Genomic DNA, 18428 nt, shown 5'->3' on the forward strand with positions numbered 1-18428 from the left:
GGACTCAGTACCTGCATAGTCCCTCTGAGTCTAATAGGATCCTTGGTCCAAAGCCCCTGTTGGCTAGTTACATAGACTTGTGAGGTGTGTGTATCTTACAGTGGTGTATGGAGAACAGTTGGGCACTCTTAGTGGTCACTAGCCCGGCCTAGGTGAGGCTGGAAGTTAGAGAAGGAAGGCTTCTGGCCATGCCCCTTCCCCCCATTGTCTCATGAGACACAACAATTCCTTTTCAAGTTTTCAAACTTTATTTCATGGCGACTGACAAGAGACACACATAAAGTTAGTAATGGTTACATCATGCTGAGTCGGGGTAGGGAGGCCTGGCAGCCATTGCCCGAACCAGAAGAGAGCAGGGGCTAGGCCTACCTTGGTGTGGCATGGAGAGGTGTGGTGTGGCATGGTGTGGTCCCAGCCCCTCTCCCTAACCCCCAACACCGCCCCCCCCAGGCCTCCTGGCTTCTCTTACAAACAGAAGATTAAGTGTCCGCCAGGCCCAGTCTTGAATCCTAGCTCCCAGGGGGACTATGCCCAGCTGGGGTGGGGGTGGGAACGGGGAGAGGGCACAGGGAAACAAAAACACAAATGTTGCATTTTAAGGCGTTTCTGATCCCAGCAAACACCGCCACCTTTCTCCCCCCCCAATATCTGGGAAAGTTTCCTAGGGTCCAGTGTTATTCCCAACATGTGAGATACCAAGACCACCTCCAGGAAGGAGGGAGAAAGTCACAGCCCCATCCAGTGTATCATCCACCCTCCCCTACTGCAATGCCTCTCTCCCCCTTTCTTATGGGAGGCTGCCCCACCCCCACCCCCTCTGCTCCCCGCCCCAACACCCCCAGGCAGCACTGCCAGGGAGAGGGACAAAATGAAGGGACTCCAGCTTTGAGACAGGGCGCTCCCTGGGCTCCAGTGCCCAGGGACAAGGAATGGATCTCAAAAGTGTTCCCCTCCCCCAGCCCCTCACTCTACCACCCCCATGGATAAATCACCCTTTCTCAAAGACAGCTTTAAGAGCCACTTCCAGTCCTGGCTGCCTCTGAGAGCTCCACTACCCCCAACCCCCCCATCCCAACTCTAGTGCTGAAAAAGGAGAGTGGGGAGGGGAGAAAAGTCCAACTCCCAGATGTCCTTTCTTCCAAAAGTCACCATAATTACTCCTGTAAAAGCCACAGGCCACACCCATTCTCTACAAGTTCAAAAAATGGGCCCTGGGGACCACTGCCGGAGGTGTTTCTGATGTGAGAGAAAGACCATGTTTGGAAGCCCAAGTGCGGAGGAAGGATCTCGAAGTACAAGCAGCTGGTGTGTGAAGAATCTGGAGCCTTCAAAACGATCTTCCCTTGGCCAGGAGGGCAAGGCCCGACTGGGTCTGGGCCCTCTCCTCACGGCTGAAGTGATGTTGATCCTATCTGCTCACACTCAAATGCAGTGACCAGGCAGGAGAGGGCTAGATGGGTCCCCACCCCACTGGAGTGTGCGGAATCCATCCAAGCCAGGCTGGGAAGTATGGGAAGAGAGCCCCAAAGGCTCTTTGGGCCCAACAAATAAGATCGCTTCTATGTCACAGTATTGGCACTGAGCAAGCCTGAGGGTTCTGGGAACTGAGCCATGGATGTGCCCCAGGGCCAGGGGGATTGGAGGCTGGCACCGGTAGGTAGTGTGGTGGAGAGGGCAGAAACCGTCCTCCTCTGCCCCCATGCCCCCAATAAAGCCCACAATAAGACCCTCAGAGCTCGATCGTGCTATCTGGCTTCTGAAGAGTAAAGTCAGGCAAAGAAGGAATGGGAGACACTGTTTCCATACAGCCTTGGTGAAGCGTGCCCCAGGCACTGAGCTTCATGGCATCTAAGCAGAGGCAGCAATGTCACTAGGGAGTGCCGGCCTCTGTGTGTGTGTGTGTGTGTGTGAGTGTGTGAGTCTGTATGAGTGTGTCTGTGAGGGTCTGTGTGTCTGTATAAGTGTGAGTGTGCGTGTGTGTGTGTGTGTGTGTGTGTGTATACACATGAGAGACTGTTGGTAGAGGGGAATAAAGTAGGGATGGCAAGGATGACAGTGCATTAAAAATAACAGATAAAGTCAGACTCTTACACACATAAATTACAAACACAAAAGACCAATGAAAGGGGAGGGAGGTGGCATGGAGGCCGAGGACCCAGGCTAGCCCAAATTCCTCTGGCCTGACCTTCTCTCGGCCAGGGCTGGTCCATCTTTGTCCTCCTTTGGGGGCAGAACCAGGAGGGAAGGAGGCCACTGGAGCCCAGCCAAAGCCCCCGGGAAAGAGCCTGCAGTCTGTCAGGTCCAGGCCCCCGTTGGCTGCCCCTGGGGTGGGGCCCCCCAGCTGCCCAAAGATAGGGCCAGGACCCAGGCCTTCAGAGCCAGGATCCTCCCCAAACAGAGGCCAGTGGAAGGCAGCTCTCAGTGGAGCAGGGGTGGGGGTAGACGGAGGTCTGCATTTCCTCCATCCCCTGACAGGCGGGCAGGGGGAAATTATATATAAAAAAAAGCCATGAGTTTACAAAAATAGAAAATAATTACAACAACTGGCAGGAGGCAGGACTGGAAGTGGACAGGGGCATCATGGGGCCGAGCAATGCCGAAGGGCCGGCTTATGTAAGGCGTCCTCAACCAGGTGCAGCTCCTTCTGGCCGACCACCACTCCCCGCAAGCAGCCCACAAAGCCCGTGCTGTAAGCCTTGGGTAGGCTGTGCGCCACGGTCAACTTCTCCAGGCCCCCTGGGTGAGACAGCAGGGTGAGAGGAGCAGGTCAGTCAAACCAGACAGGCAGGGGAACTCCGTCCACGCACTGACCCCCAGCTTCAACCTGTTCCCATCCCTCAGTCCATCCACACTCCCACTGTCGGAGGAACTGGTTTTAGGGAGTGTCCTGAGCTGAGGGAACAGTTGAAGAGAAGCTAATCTGTACAAATATTAAAGAGAGGAGAAAATGCCCTTCCCTCTCTTCTTTGAAGAGGTGAAGGAGGGAGGCTGAGGGTGTGCAACACGGCATACATTGCTGAGTAAATTAATGCGTTTTGTTGAATCCCCCCCTCCCCCCCACACACACGCGTGCCCCTTTGTTTTTCTTTTTGTTACAAGGGATGGCAGGATGGGAACGGGAGTGGGAAAAGGAAGGATAAATATGGATGGATTTTCTTCTTCAGAAATGAAGGTGATATAAGAACAAAAGAGATCAATAAAAAGTCTAAATCTAAAGGAAACAAAGCTGTGTATAGCCTGAGGGACAGAGAGGCTTCTGAAGAGCCAAAGTTATGTGTGACAGCCCCATGATACATGCCCAAGCCACAAGCAATAACCCATTTCCCTCTGGGCCTTGAATAGTGTTAAAGTGTTCCACACAGAATTAGTGTCTAGGGAATACAGGGCCATTTCACAGAAGAGGAAACTGAGGCTCATTCTGTGAGCATGAAACCCAGGGCTTCACAATTCCAAGTCCAAGAGAAATGGCTCTTGGATTTCTGTCTGCTCCTGCTTCCTTCCCTGCCTTCAATTTGGTCTATAGAGCAGAGAGGTGCTATAGAAGTCACATGTCCCTGGAGGGGCTGACCCATCCCCCTGTCCAGGCCATAGCTAAATCCCTCCAGTGGAGGTAATAACTGAAGTCATCTGACCCATTACCCCATTACCCCCAATCTCATTGGGCTGCTAAGAAATGTCTGTTAATTGATTGAAGGAAACCCTAAAGTTCTCATTATTGTTAGTGCGGAGGGGGCCTCCTAAAAAGTGACTTTCCCTCCCCCTCCCCCCTCCCCCCCCCACCCCGACCCTCGAAGCTCACCCAGCCACAGGGCTCCATCTGTGTCCAACTGCGTGGCCCCCAGTGGGGAGGATCCAGTCACCGGGGCCTCATTGCCGACCTGAAGGGAGCCTTCCCTTTGTACTCTGTGGGGTGGGAGAGAGAGCAGGGAAGCTGAATTGTGTCCTCGTGCACACATGCATGCGCGCACACACGCGCACACACGCGCACACACGCGCACACACACACACACACACACACACACACACACACACACACACGCTCACGCTCCCAGCCCTTTTTCCCACCTCACCTCCTCCAGGAAGCCTAGTGGGCTTGCCACCGTCTGACTGGCCTTGCCCACCTTGCAATAAGAGTCCCCTGCTTTCAGGGGTTAAATCCATTTCCTGTATGTTTCTGGGTGGTCACGTGTGCATGTCTGTACGTATGCAGCATGTCTTAGAGCATAGATGTGGGCATGCCAGTGTATGACCGTGTGTTGTCATGTATCTGTGTGTACATGTGGCTGTTTCTGAGGGTATCTGTGGGGGCATGCATGTCCAAGGGGGAGTTCGTCTCCCAATATGTGCGTGCATATTGGTCCCTGTATGTGCTCGCACCTGAGAATACAGTAGGCCTTAGGGGTTAGTGTATGTACGCATCTCTCTGTGTGTCCATGTGTCCGTGCATCCACGTATGTTTGGGCATGAAGCGTGCCACACTCGGTCTAACAAATTGAGCCCGAGGATGGGTTACAATGAGGTTCTGACAGTTCTCCTCTCCTATCCCAGGGAAGGTTCAATCAATGCTAATCTTTGCCTCTGCCTCCACCCACTGACGGCTCTATGCCCCATTCCCCCATTCCCCCATGGTCTTTATTCCCCCTCCGGTGCTCCATCAGCCCCTGCCTGAGGCTGGCAGGGCCAGGATTCCTACTTCTGGGGGCCAGGCTGCTGTCTGGGCCTGCCTACCCTCCCACCTGCCTGCCTGCCTGCCCACTGGCTGAAGCATGTCAGACACCCCCTACAGCTGTCCCTGCTCTGGCCTGGCCTGGCCTGGCCCACCCTGTGCTGTAAATAACCAAGCTGTGTCCCCGGGGCAGGCCTGGGCATTCTCCCCTCCAAAGCACTCCCCACCCCCAAACTCCTGGCCATTCCTAGAATCTGGGACAGGCAAGTCTGGGCACAGCCGGTACCCCCTGCCCCGGCTCTCACCTCTATTATTAGCTCCAGGGCCAGTGGGCCAAGCTGGGCCACAGCCCGAGACAGCCGGCCTTTGGCCTGTGCAGCTGTCCTCCTCCCCAACCACCCCCCACCCCCCCCACCCCCATCCCCGGCTCCTGCTGACCTGGAGGCCTTGACACGCAGCCAGCGGTTGGTGTTAACAGGCACCGTGGAGTGCAACACAACGGGCTGGGAGCCCAGGTCATAGGTCATCTGCAGGCGGCCATTCACGATGGCCAGCGCAATGTAATCAGCCCGCTCGGTGCCCTTGCCACTCCACAGCACCAGTCCCTGCATGGCTTCCGTCCGCAGGCTCAGCTCAAAGTGGTTCTCTTGAAGGGCCTTCTCGCTGTGGGGCAGAGGATGGGACAGGCTGTCAGGGACCAGCCGGGGTGGGGGTGGGGGACTGCCCAGCTGGACAGAGGAAGGGAGCAGCTGCCCCAGGGCACCAACGCGTCAAGGTTAGACATGCACACACAAAGCTGGAGGGGAGGCAGAGGCACAGTGGGAGGGGGACAAGAGAAAGGCAGGGACACTGACAGAGGGACCCAAGAGGCAGAGACTGACAAAGAAGTTCAGAGACCCAGACACCAAGAGACACATAAGAGATGAAGAGACACAGAGAGACACTACGAGGTTAAGAGAGGCAGGCAGGCAGGCAGGGAGGCCACAGTGGGCCTGGGCATGTGGGCACAAGCTCACCTGGAAAGGACCCCAGAGTCCAGAGCATCAGGACTTAGAAGCAAGAAGAGAGGGAGGGAAGCAGTAAGCACAAGAAGAGGCAGCCTGAGCAGGGGAGGCAGGGAGCCCTCGAGGAGGAGGCTGAGGGAGCCCCCAAGGAGGGACACTGGATCCCCTGAGACCAACGACCCCGGGGAAGTGACGGGGAAAGGAGGAAGCTGTTGGCCAGGGGCACCCTGCTCCCCTAGTGCTTCTGGGAATTAAGGGCCTCCTTGAAGGGGGCTGGGCCCTCCAAAGGTTGCTCACTTCACTTGGGGTAGACCTCCCCACTATCAAGCCCTGGTAGATGGTTTTTCCAGGAGTAGCTGGGGGTGGAGGGGGCACTGGCATAGCTGGATCTGTCTTGGGTACAAGGAAGGAATCATAAGGCCTTCCCTTTGCCCTCTCTAGAATCCTGAAGAAACCGCATAGGAAGAGACTGGCCAACTCTCCCCAAATCAGAGAACTGGGAGAGATGGGGTCTTAATACTAGGGATGGAACACAGCAGAGAGAGGGTTGAAGGGCTTCCTTGGGGAGGGGGATGGTCAGTGGCCGGGCCACTGAGAGCAAGCAGACACCCAGCCAGCAGCACCAACGCCAGCCCAGGGCCAGACAGAGCCCAACTCTTAGTTCCCAATGGAGGAGAAGGGATGGCATGAAGCAGGACAGCAGGTCAAGGAGATAGATGCTTTGTAGGGGAGACACAGCATACCAAGTGTGCTAACACACATGGGCGCTACACAGAGACAGACGTACCCAGGCACGGGTGTACACATACAAGGTCCTTAGGGGCATTGTGAGAGATATCACTGAGAGAATGGTGGCTATGTCTCTCTGAAAGGAAAACTAACCTAACCCAGCCTGACTCACTCGGGTCTGAGGACTGGCACCGGCCTCATGGCCTCACCCAACTGCCCAGATCAGGTGACCCCACCCACGTGTAAGAGAGGGAAACTGAGGCTCAAGAGAAAGGCAGAGATGTGTCTGTCACATCTGGAGCCTCCTAACAGGCAGGGAAGTTCTTCCTGATATCTGACCTGAATCTTCCCTATTATGGCTCTGAACCCCAGTTTCTGCTCTCTCCACTGCTCCCAGCAGCCCTGGGCCCTGCCCTGGGGATGCTTCCCTACCTGAAGATAGGCCTGGGGATGGGTGGCCTCTTGGGGTAGGGGATGGATGGATGGCATGTGAAGGCGGAGGGGTGGTGTTCGGGTCTGGGGATGTCTGGTTAGTGCATGAGGATGCTTGATGGTGACTTCCAGCTTAGGGCCAGTGGGCCTATGAGGACGGGGAGCCCTAAGATAGATAGATGGCCTGGGAAGATTGGGGGAAGAACTTTGACCTGTAGTACCCCCTGAGGATAAGGAGTCTGAGAATGGAAGGACAGTCCCTAAGGAGGGCTGACCTATGAGAACAGGGCCTGGGGAAAGAGGGAGAGGTTGGGGCTGGAGATGGCTGTATGATCAATGAAGATGGCAGGTGTCCAATGAGGAGGAGGGGGCCACTGTGTTACTTACGCTGGGATCTCATTGGTCAGTTCGCTTGGAAACAGAGAAACAAGGACAGTGAGAAGGCAGGACAGAGACAGGCAATTAGGGACAGAAGACAGACAGACAACAAAGACATACAGAAAGTACAGAGGGCCAAGACAGTAAGAGGGGAGATGGGGCCAACTGGAAAGTAGGAAGGACAACCAGAAAGAAAAAGACACTGCGGGGCCAGCTAGGTGGTGCAGTGGATAAAGCACCAGCCCTGGATTCAGGAGGACCTGGGTTCAAATCCAACCTCGGATACTTGACACTTACTAGCTGTGTAACCTTGGGCAAGTCACTTAACCCTCATTGTCCCACAAAAAAAAAAAAAAAAAAGGAAAAAGAAAAGAAGGAAGGACACTGCTCCCCACCCCAAGCTAGGACCAGGGGAGGAATCTGGTCAGAGACATTGATCTTGACTCCCATCTCCGCCTGTGGTCTCCCTCCCACTCTTCTTAGAGGCTGCTGACAGTCCTGGAGACAGCTGGAGAGGGGCCCAGTGAGAGGCTGGGGGCGGTCAGGGAAGCATTACCTTGTGGTCACAGCATTGTGATACTCAATGAATGTGCGTCCATCAAAGGCGATGGAGTCCAGGTCAGCAGCCGACTTCTCAATCAGCCCTGGGTATGGTGGGGTGAAGGGGAAGGAGTTAGGACCATCAGATTAGAGCCAGAAGGGACCTTAGGAACCATCCTTCACTTTGCTGGGAAAAATTCTCCCCAGAAACATGAAATTCTTGCTAAAGTTCTTACAGGTCAGAAAAGGCTGGGTTGGGATTTGAACCCAGATCATCTCATGCCAGCTTGCTTCCTACCACACCAGGCTCCCTCTCCTTCTAAACCTCACCTCCCTTTATCTCTCTAGCTATGGTGGAAGAAAGCCAATGCGGTACACCTCTGTCCTGTCAGGCTTCTCTCCCAAACCACCCCCTAACCAAGCCCCGGCCTCACCCTTCTCGCAGTGGGCCCCTGTGAAGCCCCCTGGGCACAGGCACTCGTAGGTGTCCTGCTGGGGAGAGCAGGAGCCCCCATTGAGGCAGGGCTGGCCCGAGGCCCGGGTACAGGGGTGGTCAGGGAAGGAAGAGATCTCAACAGCATCCAAGACATTTTCTCTTGTCAGCAGCTGGCGGCCCTTTAGTGAGACCTGGATACAGGGGAGAGAAGGGAGAGGTGTGGGTGCTATCTAGGGGCCGTGTCCCACCTCTGGCTCCCCTTCCTGTACCCAGGACAGCTCTTACCATCTGAATGACCCCGTCAAAGCCTCCAGAGACAGCAGCAGCACGGGCCAGTTTGCTGAAGTCAGGAGCACCCCCAACATATAGCGGCTCCTTCAAGTTGAGGACAGTGTGTGGCATCTGGGTTGGGGGGTGGGGAGGAGAGGAAACCATGAGAATCTTAGTCAGAAGTGGGGACTGCACCAGACACGCCTTCCCTTGAGTCTGAGAGACCCAAGGGGACAAACTTTTGATCCCCTCCAACCACAAACAGCCTCCTCCCCATTCCCAAAGACAATGATTACCCAGCATTCATTAGAACACATGAAAATGGCTGACAATGGGGTATCATTAGATGAAGGGCAGGAAGTCAAGAATGGAAGAAGAGGGACATGGAGGCGGCTACTCTAGACACTGGATCTGGGTGAAGATGGAGGTGAGCGATGGGAAACAACAAGGAACAGGAGGAAGACAGCCAACTTAACAATTCAATTCAGAGAGCCAGAAGGGCCCTCAGAGGTCAAGCAGTCTAACCCCCTCACTTTACAAAGGAGAGAACTGAGGCCCAGAGAAGTCGGCAAGCAGCCAAGCATTTATGAGGCACTTACGGTGTGCCAGGTACTGTTTTAGGCACTAGGAACACAAAGACAAAAAGAAAAGAATCCCAGCTCTCAAGGAGCCTGCAAATAGTAAAGTGGGAGAAACGTGATTTAAGGTTTGAGTCATTCTCCCAGGCAGCCAGGATTCACAGTGTAAGTGTTTCCAGTGCTTACAACCCCAAGCTAGTGCTAGGGACACTTCTTGCTTTGATTTCATTGGTTTGGGAAATCTCGCCACTGATGCAGACTGCAACCCCTCTATCAATCACTTGTGATATTCTCGAGTTACTGGAGCCAAAAAATTCACCTGCCCTCACCAATCTGATAATGAGCCTCTCCGAAACTTAGCCCAGCTGGGTCTCAGACCAGACTAGCCTCACTGGCCTGGGTCTGCTGGCATAGCCTTTGAAAGGGTAACTTCAGCAGAGACAGGGACCTAAGCCTGCCCTGCAGGAGCTTACAGGCTGGGGAGGGTTTGGGGAGGGGCGGAGGAAGGGACATGTCCACAGAGAACTACAGGTCAGGTTAGAATGACGTAGAGTTAGAGGACAGGGCGAACAGAAGCAATACTTATCTGTACCTTTCGGGATTTCTGAAATCCAGAGGGGGGCGATTGCAGAGAGAGGCAGTGCAGAGGGGGGCAAGAGAGGGGCAAGTGAGGAGGGAAAAGAACGGAGACAAAGACGGACGGACAGAGACAGGGATCGACGGACAGGGAGAGAGAGAGAACAGGTCAGTAGGGTAATGCCAGGGGGTCCCGAGGGGGGAGGAGGGGGTCCCATAGGCCCTCCCCTACGGTTAAGTCTAAGCAGAAGAGGGGCACGGCATAGGGGGGCAGCAGAAGTACAAGAACTTTACAGGATTGCTATGGGAGAACAGCAACAGGGCTGCAGGAGAAGCAGGGAGAGTCCCTCCCCCCAGACACCCATCTGCGCTCCAGGGTCCCAGCATCCCTTTCCCCCAGATCAGTTCTGGTGCTAAGACCTTCCCTATCCTTCCCCCGCTCCCACAACCCCCCGCTGGAGTCCCGGGGGAGGGGGAGGGGGTCTGCTCTGGTCAGGTCCTGCCAGCTTGCTCTAAGGTTCCCCACCCACCCAGCCCACTTACCGGGGACTCTCCCAGCACACGTTCCCCATCGTTGATCCACATGGCCCCCTTCCTCCCGTTCCTCTCCAGAGAGACTTGGATCCATTTGTTTAGGGCAATGGGCTCCTTGCTCCTGGGGGACGGGAGACAAGGCAGTCTGACGACAGCCAGCCCCTGCCCAGCCCCGGCCTGTCCAACCCTGCCTGGCTAGCCCCAGTCCAGCCAGCCCCAGCGCAGCCCTCAGTCTCCCCTGCCCAGCCTGGGCACCAGGTGCAGTCCCAGTCCTAGTCATTCACCTGATCACTGCGGCTCCCTTGCCCAGGTCATAACGGTATTCCAGATGCCCGCCGTGCAGAGCCAGAGACACAAAGTCACCTTTGCCATCTGTCTTCTGCCCGTTGTAGAACAGGACACCACTAGGACTCCGGGCCAGGAACACGACCTCCATAACCATCTTCTCCCTGTGGTAGTTGGGAGGTCACTGCAGTCATCCCCCTGCCTATGGGCCCTCACCACGGTGTCCTCCCCTAGCTCTCAGCTGGCCTGTGGGGAAAGCCAGGAGCCAGACCAGAGGTGCCCTCCCCCATGCCCACCCCCCTTGACCTGGCTCCCCATCCCAGCTCCTCTCACCCCCGGACATCCCCGAAGGTGTGCAGGCCTTTCAGTTCCAGGTAGGAAAAGCCGCTAAAGGTGGGAAGGAAGGGTCTGGACGGATCTTGCTCTGTGACTGGGGAATGGGGAAGAGGGAAGTCAGGAAGTTTATGGCCCATGACCTGGCTTCCCTCCCACACCTCTCTCAGCTCCCTCATCTGGAAGGGGAGGGGCCCGGCCTCAGAGGTCCCTGAGACCTTGCAGGGAGAGGACCTGGTTTCAAATCCTGCCTTCTGTCTCCTCATTTGTAAAATGAGCTGATGAGACTAGCCAGCTTTAGAGTAAGGCTCCTCCAAGACCCTGTCCTAGGGCATAACTAGACTGGGACCCCCTGGGCATCTGCCCCAAGATGCTGACGCAGAATCAACTGACAAGCACTGATTAACGGCCTACTATGCACCTGATGCCATGCTGGGTGCTGGGGACATGAATGGAATATGGGAGATAATCTCTCCCCACAAGGGAGTGTGACCTGTTGGTGCCATCCTCTGCACCTCCCCTGCAAACAGCTTGCTCTCCTTTTTTCTTTATTTGGGTGGGACGATGAGGGTTAAATGACTTGCTCAGGGTCACACAGCTAGTAAGTATCAGGGCTGGTGCTTTATCCACTGTGCCACCTAGCTGCCCCCTGCCCTCCTTCTACCCCTCAGGATGGCTGGGACTCTATATCCCCAACTGTCCCTGCCTCTTCTCCCCCCCGCCCCCATGTCCCAGCCTCACCTGTCTGACAGAACTGGCCCCCGCGGCCCATGGGGCATTCGCATTTGGCACCTCCTTCGGGCAGCACTCGGCAGGTAGCTGCCCCTTGACAAGGGTTGGGCTGGCAGGGATTCCTCTCATCAGCACAAGTAGGGCCTGGGGGTGCGGAAGGAGATTCAGGGACCACAAGCAGCAAAAACTCCCGAGTCCTCTTCCGGTCTGCCCGTCCTCAGCCTCTGGCCCTGACTGTGTCTTCCCGCCCTTCCCCAGCCAGGCCCACGTCCAGACCACCGGCCTCACCTTCTCGGCCCTTTGGACACTGACAGTGGAACATGTCAGCCTCTCGGGCCTGGCAGGTGGCCCCGTGGTGGCAGGGGTTAGGCAGGCAGGGGTTGTTCCCACACTCGCCCACCCCTGAGCCATAGAGAACGTCTGGGCCCTTCTCCCGAAGCCCAATTCTCTGGTTGTTCACATCCAAGAGGCGAATGCAGCCCCTCAGGCCAGCCCGGGCTGATGTGCGCTCTGACACTCTGCAGGGGAAGGGGCCAGGGCCAGGGTCAGTGCCAGGGCCTAGTAGGCTCTGCCTCCCAGACCCTGACCCTGCCCTGCTCCACCTGACCCCACTCACACAGATGCCTGGTCCTCTGGGACACCACCCACAAACAGGTCTGTGTCCAGGTTGAGACCGTCGGTGCCGCTGGGACTCTCGCCAGTCACGTGGGGCTCCCCATCCACGGAGAGCATCCCTTGACGGCGGTTCCTTGTCACCACCAGGTGGTGCCACCGGCCACGCTCCACAGGCACCTTGCTGGTGACGATGCCCATGCCTGAGCCCGTGTCAAACCTGGTGGGTATAGGAGGAGGTGGTGGGTAGGAGCTCAGGGCCAAGGCACACAGGGGCCCCCGACCCCTCACTTCAGAAGTCTAGTACCTTCCTACAGTCACCACCTACCTTACCTACACCTGACCCAGAGGGTAACATCTGATGGGCTTATAGAGCCAGGTGGGGTCTTAGAGTCATTTTATAGATTCAGAAACTGAGACCTGGAAAGGGCTTGAGTGATTTGGCTCAAATTAGATGACACATGGGAAGTAAAGGGCCAAGGGAAAATTCGAATCCAGATTTGCCGACTCCCTTTTCCATCTACACCATGAAACCTTTGCCCCCATCTAATCAAGATAATCCCAAAGCACGCACAGGGTCACAAAGAACCACAGAGTGGGCCAACCCAGTGTCTCTGTCTCTCTCTGTGTCTCTGTCTCTGTCTCTCTTTCTCTCTCTCTCTCTCTCTCTCACATACACACACACACACACACACACACACACACACACACACACACACACACACACACACATGCTCAGTGTTCCATGTCCACAGTATCTCTCAGAGTCCCATGCACACTTTCCCCCATAAGCCAGGCCACACATACACACAGGCTCAGGTCCCAGCCCCGCACTCGTCCACCCATCTGTCCATCCGTCCATCTCCCAGCCACTGGGCTGTCTGAGAGTCCAGGGTCCCACCCTCTTGCCCGTACCTGAGTTCCACAAAGCCATTGACCAGTGTGAGCGCGATAAAGTCCTTGCCCGAGCTCTGCCCATTGTATAGAAGCAGCCCATGGGGCTCAGACACCCGAAACTCCATGGCTACACGCAGGGTGTGGTAGGCCCGGAGTGTGGGGAAGGCCAGGTAGGATCTGCCCCCAAAGGCGGGCACGAAATACTGCACAGCTGGGGGAGGGCACAAAAGGTATGCTGGGGGGGTGGTGCCCCAGCCTCCACCCTCATCCCCTGCCCCCCACTCCAAGGGCACACAGGTGGCCCAGGAGGACAGAAGAGGGCATCCTGTGGGGCCTGGGCCCAACTCCTCTCTCTCCCCAGCACTCCCCCAGCTCCTCACCCACCGGCCCCCTAACCTTTCTCACAGACGGCACCGCCTCTGCCAGCTGGGCAGCTGCAGCTGAAGTCCTTGCCATTATCCTCACAGGTGCCTCCATGGAGGCAGGGGTGGGAGTCACAAGGCCGGGGAGGTCTCCTGGTCACAGGGAGAGTGGCAGGGGGCAGGGCCACGGTGGCAGGCGGTCTGCGAGTCGCTGGTGGTGCCAGAGTCCTGCTGTGGGGCCGGCCCAGGTGACCTGGATACAGAGTGTGTGCGGTCACAGGAGAGGTGTGGCGGCTGCCGGGGGTCATGGCCTCGGCCGTGGCCACGGTGGTGGTGGTAGTAGCTGTGGTGAACAGCATAGGGAGCCAGTCTGCAAGAGAGGAAAGGACCCGTTAGTGCCCGGTGTGTGATGGAGGGGAAGGGGCCAGGCAGCGGGGGGAGGGGGGTAAGAGGGGTCCATCCCCCACTGGGCGGCTTCTGCTGCTCCTTTAATGCAATTTACCACTTGTTCCAGGCAGGAGGGTGGTGAAGGAGCCCAGTTAGTTAAGAAAGGCCACTTTGTCCAGTTAAGGGCCATCTCCCAGCTGGGCTCTCTGAGGTCGCCCTGTCCTTTAGCTTGGGGAACCAAGGACAGCCCTCTCCCCTGGGCAGTAGTATCACAAGGCTCACAGGGGTGGGCGGGAAGCGGGGAAGGCAGCCGAGCACCTGCTGAGCCCCCACAGGAGGGAGGCCACAGAATCCTGCATCCCGAGGTGAATGGGGCAGACAACAGGCCCGACAGGTCCCCTGGATCAGCAGGCCCGGCTGGGCGAGGCTGGCACTCACCAAAGTCCATGAACTTCACGTGGTCCGCCACAGGCTGTTTCACCTCCAGGACCCTCTTCTTGGATGCTCTGATCTGTTTCAGCAGGGCCCGGCCCACATCAAGGGCCGTGAAGGATGTGGCTGGGGGGAGAGGGAAGGAAAAGGGGGGACGGGGGCAGCTACTTAAGAAGCACTGACCCCAACTGCCCCTTCCCCCTCCCCAGTCAGGATCCCAGACAAGGGGGTTATTGTTAGAAGCTCCCACACAGGCCCTTTTGTCCCTGAGCCCCCCCTCCTCCCTGCCCAAGACACTCCATCATCTGGACCGCCCCACCCCATGCCCTGGGGAATGCAGGGGCAGGCAGGCTCCTCACTCACAGGGGTCAAAGTGGGCATCCACAATGGCACGCACAGAGCCACCCGGCCCCAGGTCCCGCATGCGGACACTCCGGAAGTCCTTCTTGACGTCTGAATTCCGGAACAGGCCCTCCAGCTGTGGGGTGGGGACAGGGAGGCAGGCGCTCAGCTCAGGGGAGACCCATCCTCCTCTCCCCAGGGTGGTGCTGACACAGATGGGCATGGTTGATGACCACAAGGGGAGGATGAGGCCCCAGGAGATTCAGAAGGCCTCCGGTTTATATTCTGTGGCCCTCATGGGCGAGGGTGAGAGTGGGGAGCTGGGAAAATGACAGAGACTACAGGTCTGCAGAGGTCATCAGTCCATGCTCCTGTCTCTGGATTAGCTGGACTCATTTTGGATGATGGTTCATTTTCTTGGGGAGGTCAGGATGGGGAGGTCCACAGTTTCCCAGTTCTGGGGTCTCCCAGGCCCTTGGTCAATGCATCCCTGAACCTAACCTCCTGTGAGGCACTACAATGCATGGAGCACCTACCCTGGAGTCAAAAAGACTGGAGTTCAAATCCAGCCTCAGACACTTACTAGCTGTGTGACCCTGGGCAAGTCACTTCACCTCTGTTTGCCTCAGTTCCCTCATCTGTAAAATACATCTGTCCCAGGGTTATTTTGAGGCTCAAATGAGATAATAATTATATAGTCTGGCATATAGTGGATCATTAATAAATGACTCTACTCTTATGCCCTGGAGTTCTGGCTGGTGAGCACTCTACTTGGGGGGCGGGAAGGGGGGAAGGCTAGATTTTTAAGAACCCCAGGGCAGGGACAGAAGTCATACCACACTCTCGATGCTTCGGGCCGTCTCCCCAAAGAGTTCTGACTTGGGATCTGCCATCTCTGGGGTATAGAACAACTCCTGTCCCTCGACCTCTTCTAAGACCAGCACTCCCTGGAACACCTTAGTGGCTGTGAGGGATGGGGAGTGGAGAGAAGGAGGAAATGAGCCCCTCTCCCCGCAGTCCACTGGCCATTCCGCCATGCTGGCGTGGGGGCCCGGGCCCCAGGATAGCAGGCGAGCAAGGCAGGCGGGTGGTTAGTGAGATGGGGCTATGGAGGTTAATGGGAGCTGGCAGGGGCACCCAGTTACCACACAGCCTCCTCTGGGCGGTGGGCCCAACGGCAGGTGCCCCCGGGGCTGCCTAGGTAACAAAAGAGAGACATTAGCCAGAACACAGCGGGCACACACACACACGTGCGCGCACACACTCACATCGCACGTGCCAAGAACTACAAAGGAAATCCACACACAGGCCTACCTCCCACAGCCGCCCATCCAGGCAGGGGCGCCCCAGGAGTAGGGCAGACTTTTCCCCTGGGCGCTGCCCCTGCCCCAGGAGTCGCTGCCCAAATCAAATAAGCACTTATTAAGTGCCTACTACACTGAGCATACAGAGAAAGGCAAAAATGTGCCTGCCCTCAGAGAGCTTACACTCTAATGGAGAAAGAGAACGCATCAGTAAGCAACTGAATAACATAGATAACTATTCAGAGTGGAAGGTCCAACATTGAAGCAAGGGGGAGGTGTTTCACACCCAGTGCCCAGAGTTAGAAGGAGGGGATAGAAATGAGAGAGAGGAATCCTTGTCTGTGAGGTTGGGGTGGGGGGGGAATCAGTAGAGACCCCGTGCTCCTCTTGGGCCTAGCAAAGGCCAAAACTACCGAATGGGGAGGGTGGCATCGGGGAGGAGGTGACCAGCCTGCTCAGACGTAGCCCCGCCCTCCAGGGCCCAGCCCCCGGGGGCCCTTGGTGGGGCCACATACCCGGGCAGTTGGTGCCCTCAGTATCCAGGGCAGGTGTCTCTCCATCCGAGCAGCAGCCCAGGGGTAGGTTGTAACAGGAAGCCCTTTCAATGGCAGCGGTGGGAGCTGCAACACCCCCCTCTTCCAAAAGCTCCATCCCTGCAGGCAGAAGAGATGTGGGGGAACAGAGCTGAGGGAGCAGCCCCAGCATGGCCAGAGGACCCTCCTTGCAGAAGGGGCAGCACTGACTCTCCCTCTCCGATTGGGGGTTGGAGGGGAGGAGGGGCCATGCCTCCTTTCTCATTAGCATCAACCCACAAATTCCTTCCTGCATCTATTCATTCACTGAACAACTCCTTCTAAGGGCCTGCTGTGTCCCAGACAAAGTGGGACTTCCTTACCCCTCACCTTTCTACTCTACTGAGGAAGAAATAACAATTCTCCAGCAAACAGAAAACAGAGACCGGGTCAGTCTAAGGGGGTTGATTACCTGCAGATCCCACCCCGCTGGACTCCAGGTCACCACTGAGCTCCCCATCCCCGCTGTTGTCATCGGCACTACCCGACTCAGAGTAGGCCAAGGTGGGGATGGCAGCAGGGGCTACTGGGGCAGTCAGGATAGGTCGCACTGTGCTCCTGTGGACGCCTGCCGTAGTCCAGGATGGAGTGGATGGTCGTACTGTTGTCCTGTGGATGCCCGGTGTAGTCTGGGCAGGAGCAGAGGGCCGTGCTGTGGTCCGGCGGACACCTGCCGTGGTCCAGGCTGGCCCAGAAGGCCGGGTAGTAGGGTGGCTGCGGGGTGTAGGCCGGGTACCCCGTCCCTGCCAGATAGTCCCCGGTTCTGTGGTCACTGAGGTATCCAGGGACTGGCTGGTGAACTTCAGGAGTGAGGGCTGGACAGTTTCCGAGGCCGCTACAGCTGGAGCTGTGGGAGGATGGGCAGGGGGGCTCCCGTGGGTGATGGACTCTGAAAGAAGAAGGGGTGGAGGTTTCCATAAAGTGGCTTCCAGAGGAAGATGGTCAACGGCCAGGGCCTCACGCGCAAATGAGGATGGACCACGGAGGAGAAGGCAGGGGGCTGACCACCATTCATCTCAATTAAGGCTAGGAGGAGAATGGGGGGGGCTGGGAGGAGGACGAGGGGGGAACAGAAGGAGGTTAGATCCACGGATGAACCTCTGGCCTTGTCAGGAAGGTCGCCAGGGTCTTTGCTCACACTAGCCTTCCCAGGCCTAGGGCCTCAGCCTGAGGCAGAGCATGTACAGCCCATCCCTGGGGGGCTCCTCACCGTGGCACTGCCCAAAATGCCGCACAGTGATTGTCCGGCCCTGGCGGCAGGCGATGGTTTTCAGCTGGCATGGATCTCCATAGGTCACCCCATCTGAGCCACAGACCTGGCAGGGAGGGGTTAGGAAGAAAAAACTCAGCCATGGAGGAGGGCAGCAAGGGGCAAAAGCTGGGAGAAAGGAAAGGGAGGTAGGAATGAGGCATGTATAGCAACAGAGGGGCAGCCACCCCCCCTGGGAGGGCTCTTGGAGGGAGGTGCCACCCCTAGCCCTGAAGTCTTCCTTCCCACAATCCCTGGTGCCCATCTGTAGCCCCAGAAACACCCTCACTAACCTTGATCATGTTATCCTCTGGACACACAGGTGCCGGGCACTCACAGTGGGCAGAGCTGCCAGTCTCCACGCAGGATGCCCCAAACTCGCAGCTCAGCTCAGCACACGACTTGGGAGCCGAAGGGTCTAGGGGTAAAGACACTGTGAGCTTCCAGTTCTCTACCCACCCTCTGGGGCGGGCAGGTAGAGTATTAGAGAATCACAGAGCTTGAGAATGGGACGGGACCTCGGAGGCCATCCATCCAGTCCAGGTTGAACAAGAAAAAGAATCCCGACTGTAATCCCCAACAAGGAGTCATCTCGTTATTGTCCTAGCATGCTGCCAAGAATACAGCAGGCATTTAATAAATGCTTATTTGGTACAATGAATGTGACCATGGGCAAGTAACTTCACTCAAGCCTTAGCTTACTCATCTGTAAAACAGGAGTGTGAAGGTGGCTAATAACTGCCTCCGGGGTGGCTGGGAGGATCCAAGATGTCTGAAG

At 56.8% G+C, this 18428-nt stretch overlaps 1 protein-coding gene across 7 annotated transcripts in view; it reads right to left on the reverse strand.

Annotated features, from left to right (window-relative positions):
- Positions 1–806: 806 nt before the first annotated feature.
- The window catches only part of AGRN (agrin), a 93904-nt gene continuing 76282 nt past the window's right edge, over positions 807–18428 (reverse strand). Inside the window, exons 16-39 of one of the 7 annotated variants that reach the window (XM_043991654.1) lie at positions 17944–18068; positions 17612–17717; positions 16814–17290; positions 16345–16482; positions 15362–15489; positions 14547–14661; positions 14190–14309; positions 13399–13734; positions 13021–13213; positions 12110–12325; positions 11782–12011; positions 11503–11637; positions 10762–10858; positions 10428–10592; positions 10153–10264; positions 9626–9637; positions 8471–8587; positions 8184–8376; positions 7766–7853; positions 7219–7242; positions 5683–5715; positions 5105–5329; positions 3800–3903; positions 807–2736 (exon numbers count right to left, since the gene is read on the reverse strand). In XM_043991654.1, the coding sequence (XP_043847589.1) occupies positions 2579–2736; positions 3800–3903; positions 5105–5329; positions 5683–5715; positions 7219–7242; positions 7766–7853; positions 8184–8376; positions 8471–8587; positions 9626–9637; positions 10153–10264; positions 10428–10592; positions 10762–10858; positions 11503–11637; positions 11782–12011; positions 12110–12325; positions 13021–13213; positions 13399–13734; positions 14190–14309; positions 14547–14661; positions 15362–15489; positions 16345–16482; positions 16814–17290; positions 17612–17717; positions 17944–18068 (3647 nt within the window). In that variant the 3' untranslated portion in view covers positions 807–2578. The remainder of the gene's footprint in view (positions 2737–3799; positions 3904–5104; positions 5330–5682; positions 5716–7218; positions 7243–7765; positions 7854–8183; positions 8377–8470; positions 8588–9625; positions 9638–10152; positions 10265–10427; positions 10593–10761; positions 10859–11502; positions 11638–11781; positions 12012–12109; positions 12326–13020; positions 13214–13398; positions 13735–14189; positions 14310–14546; positions 14662–15361; positions 15490–16344; positions 16483–16813; positions 17291–17611; positions 17718–17943; positions 18069–18428) is intronic. The other 6 variants (XM_043991660.1, XM_043991656.1, XM_043991657.1 and 3 more) reach the window with 6 other exon arrangements.

Source organism: Dromiciops gliroides, chromosome 3 (genome assembly GCF_019393635.1).
Source record: "Dromiciops gliroides isolate mDroGli1 chromosome 3, mDroGli1.pri, whole genome shotgun sequence".
Classification (NCBI taxonomy): domain Eukaryota; kingdom Metazoa; phylum Chordata; class Mammalia; order Microbiotheria; family Microbiotheriidae; genus Dromiciops; species Dromiciops gliroides.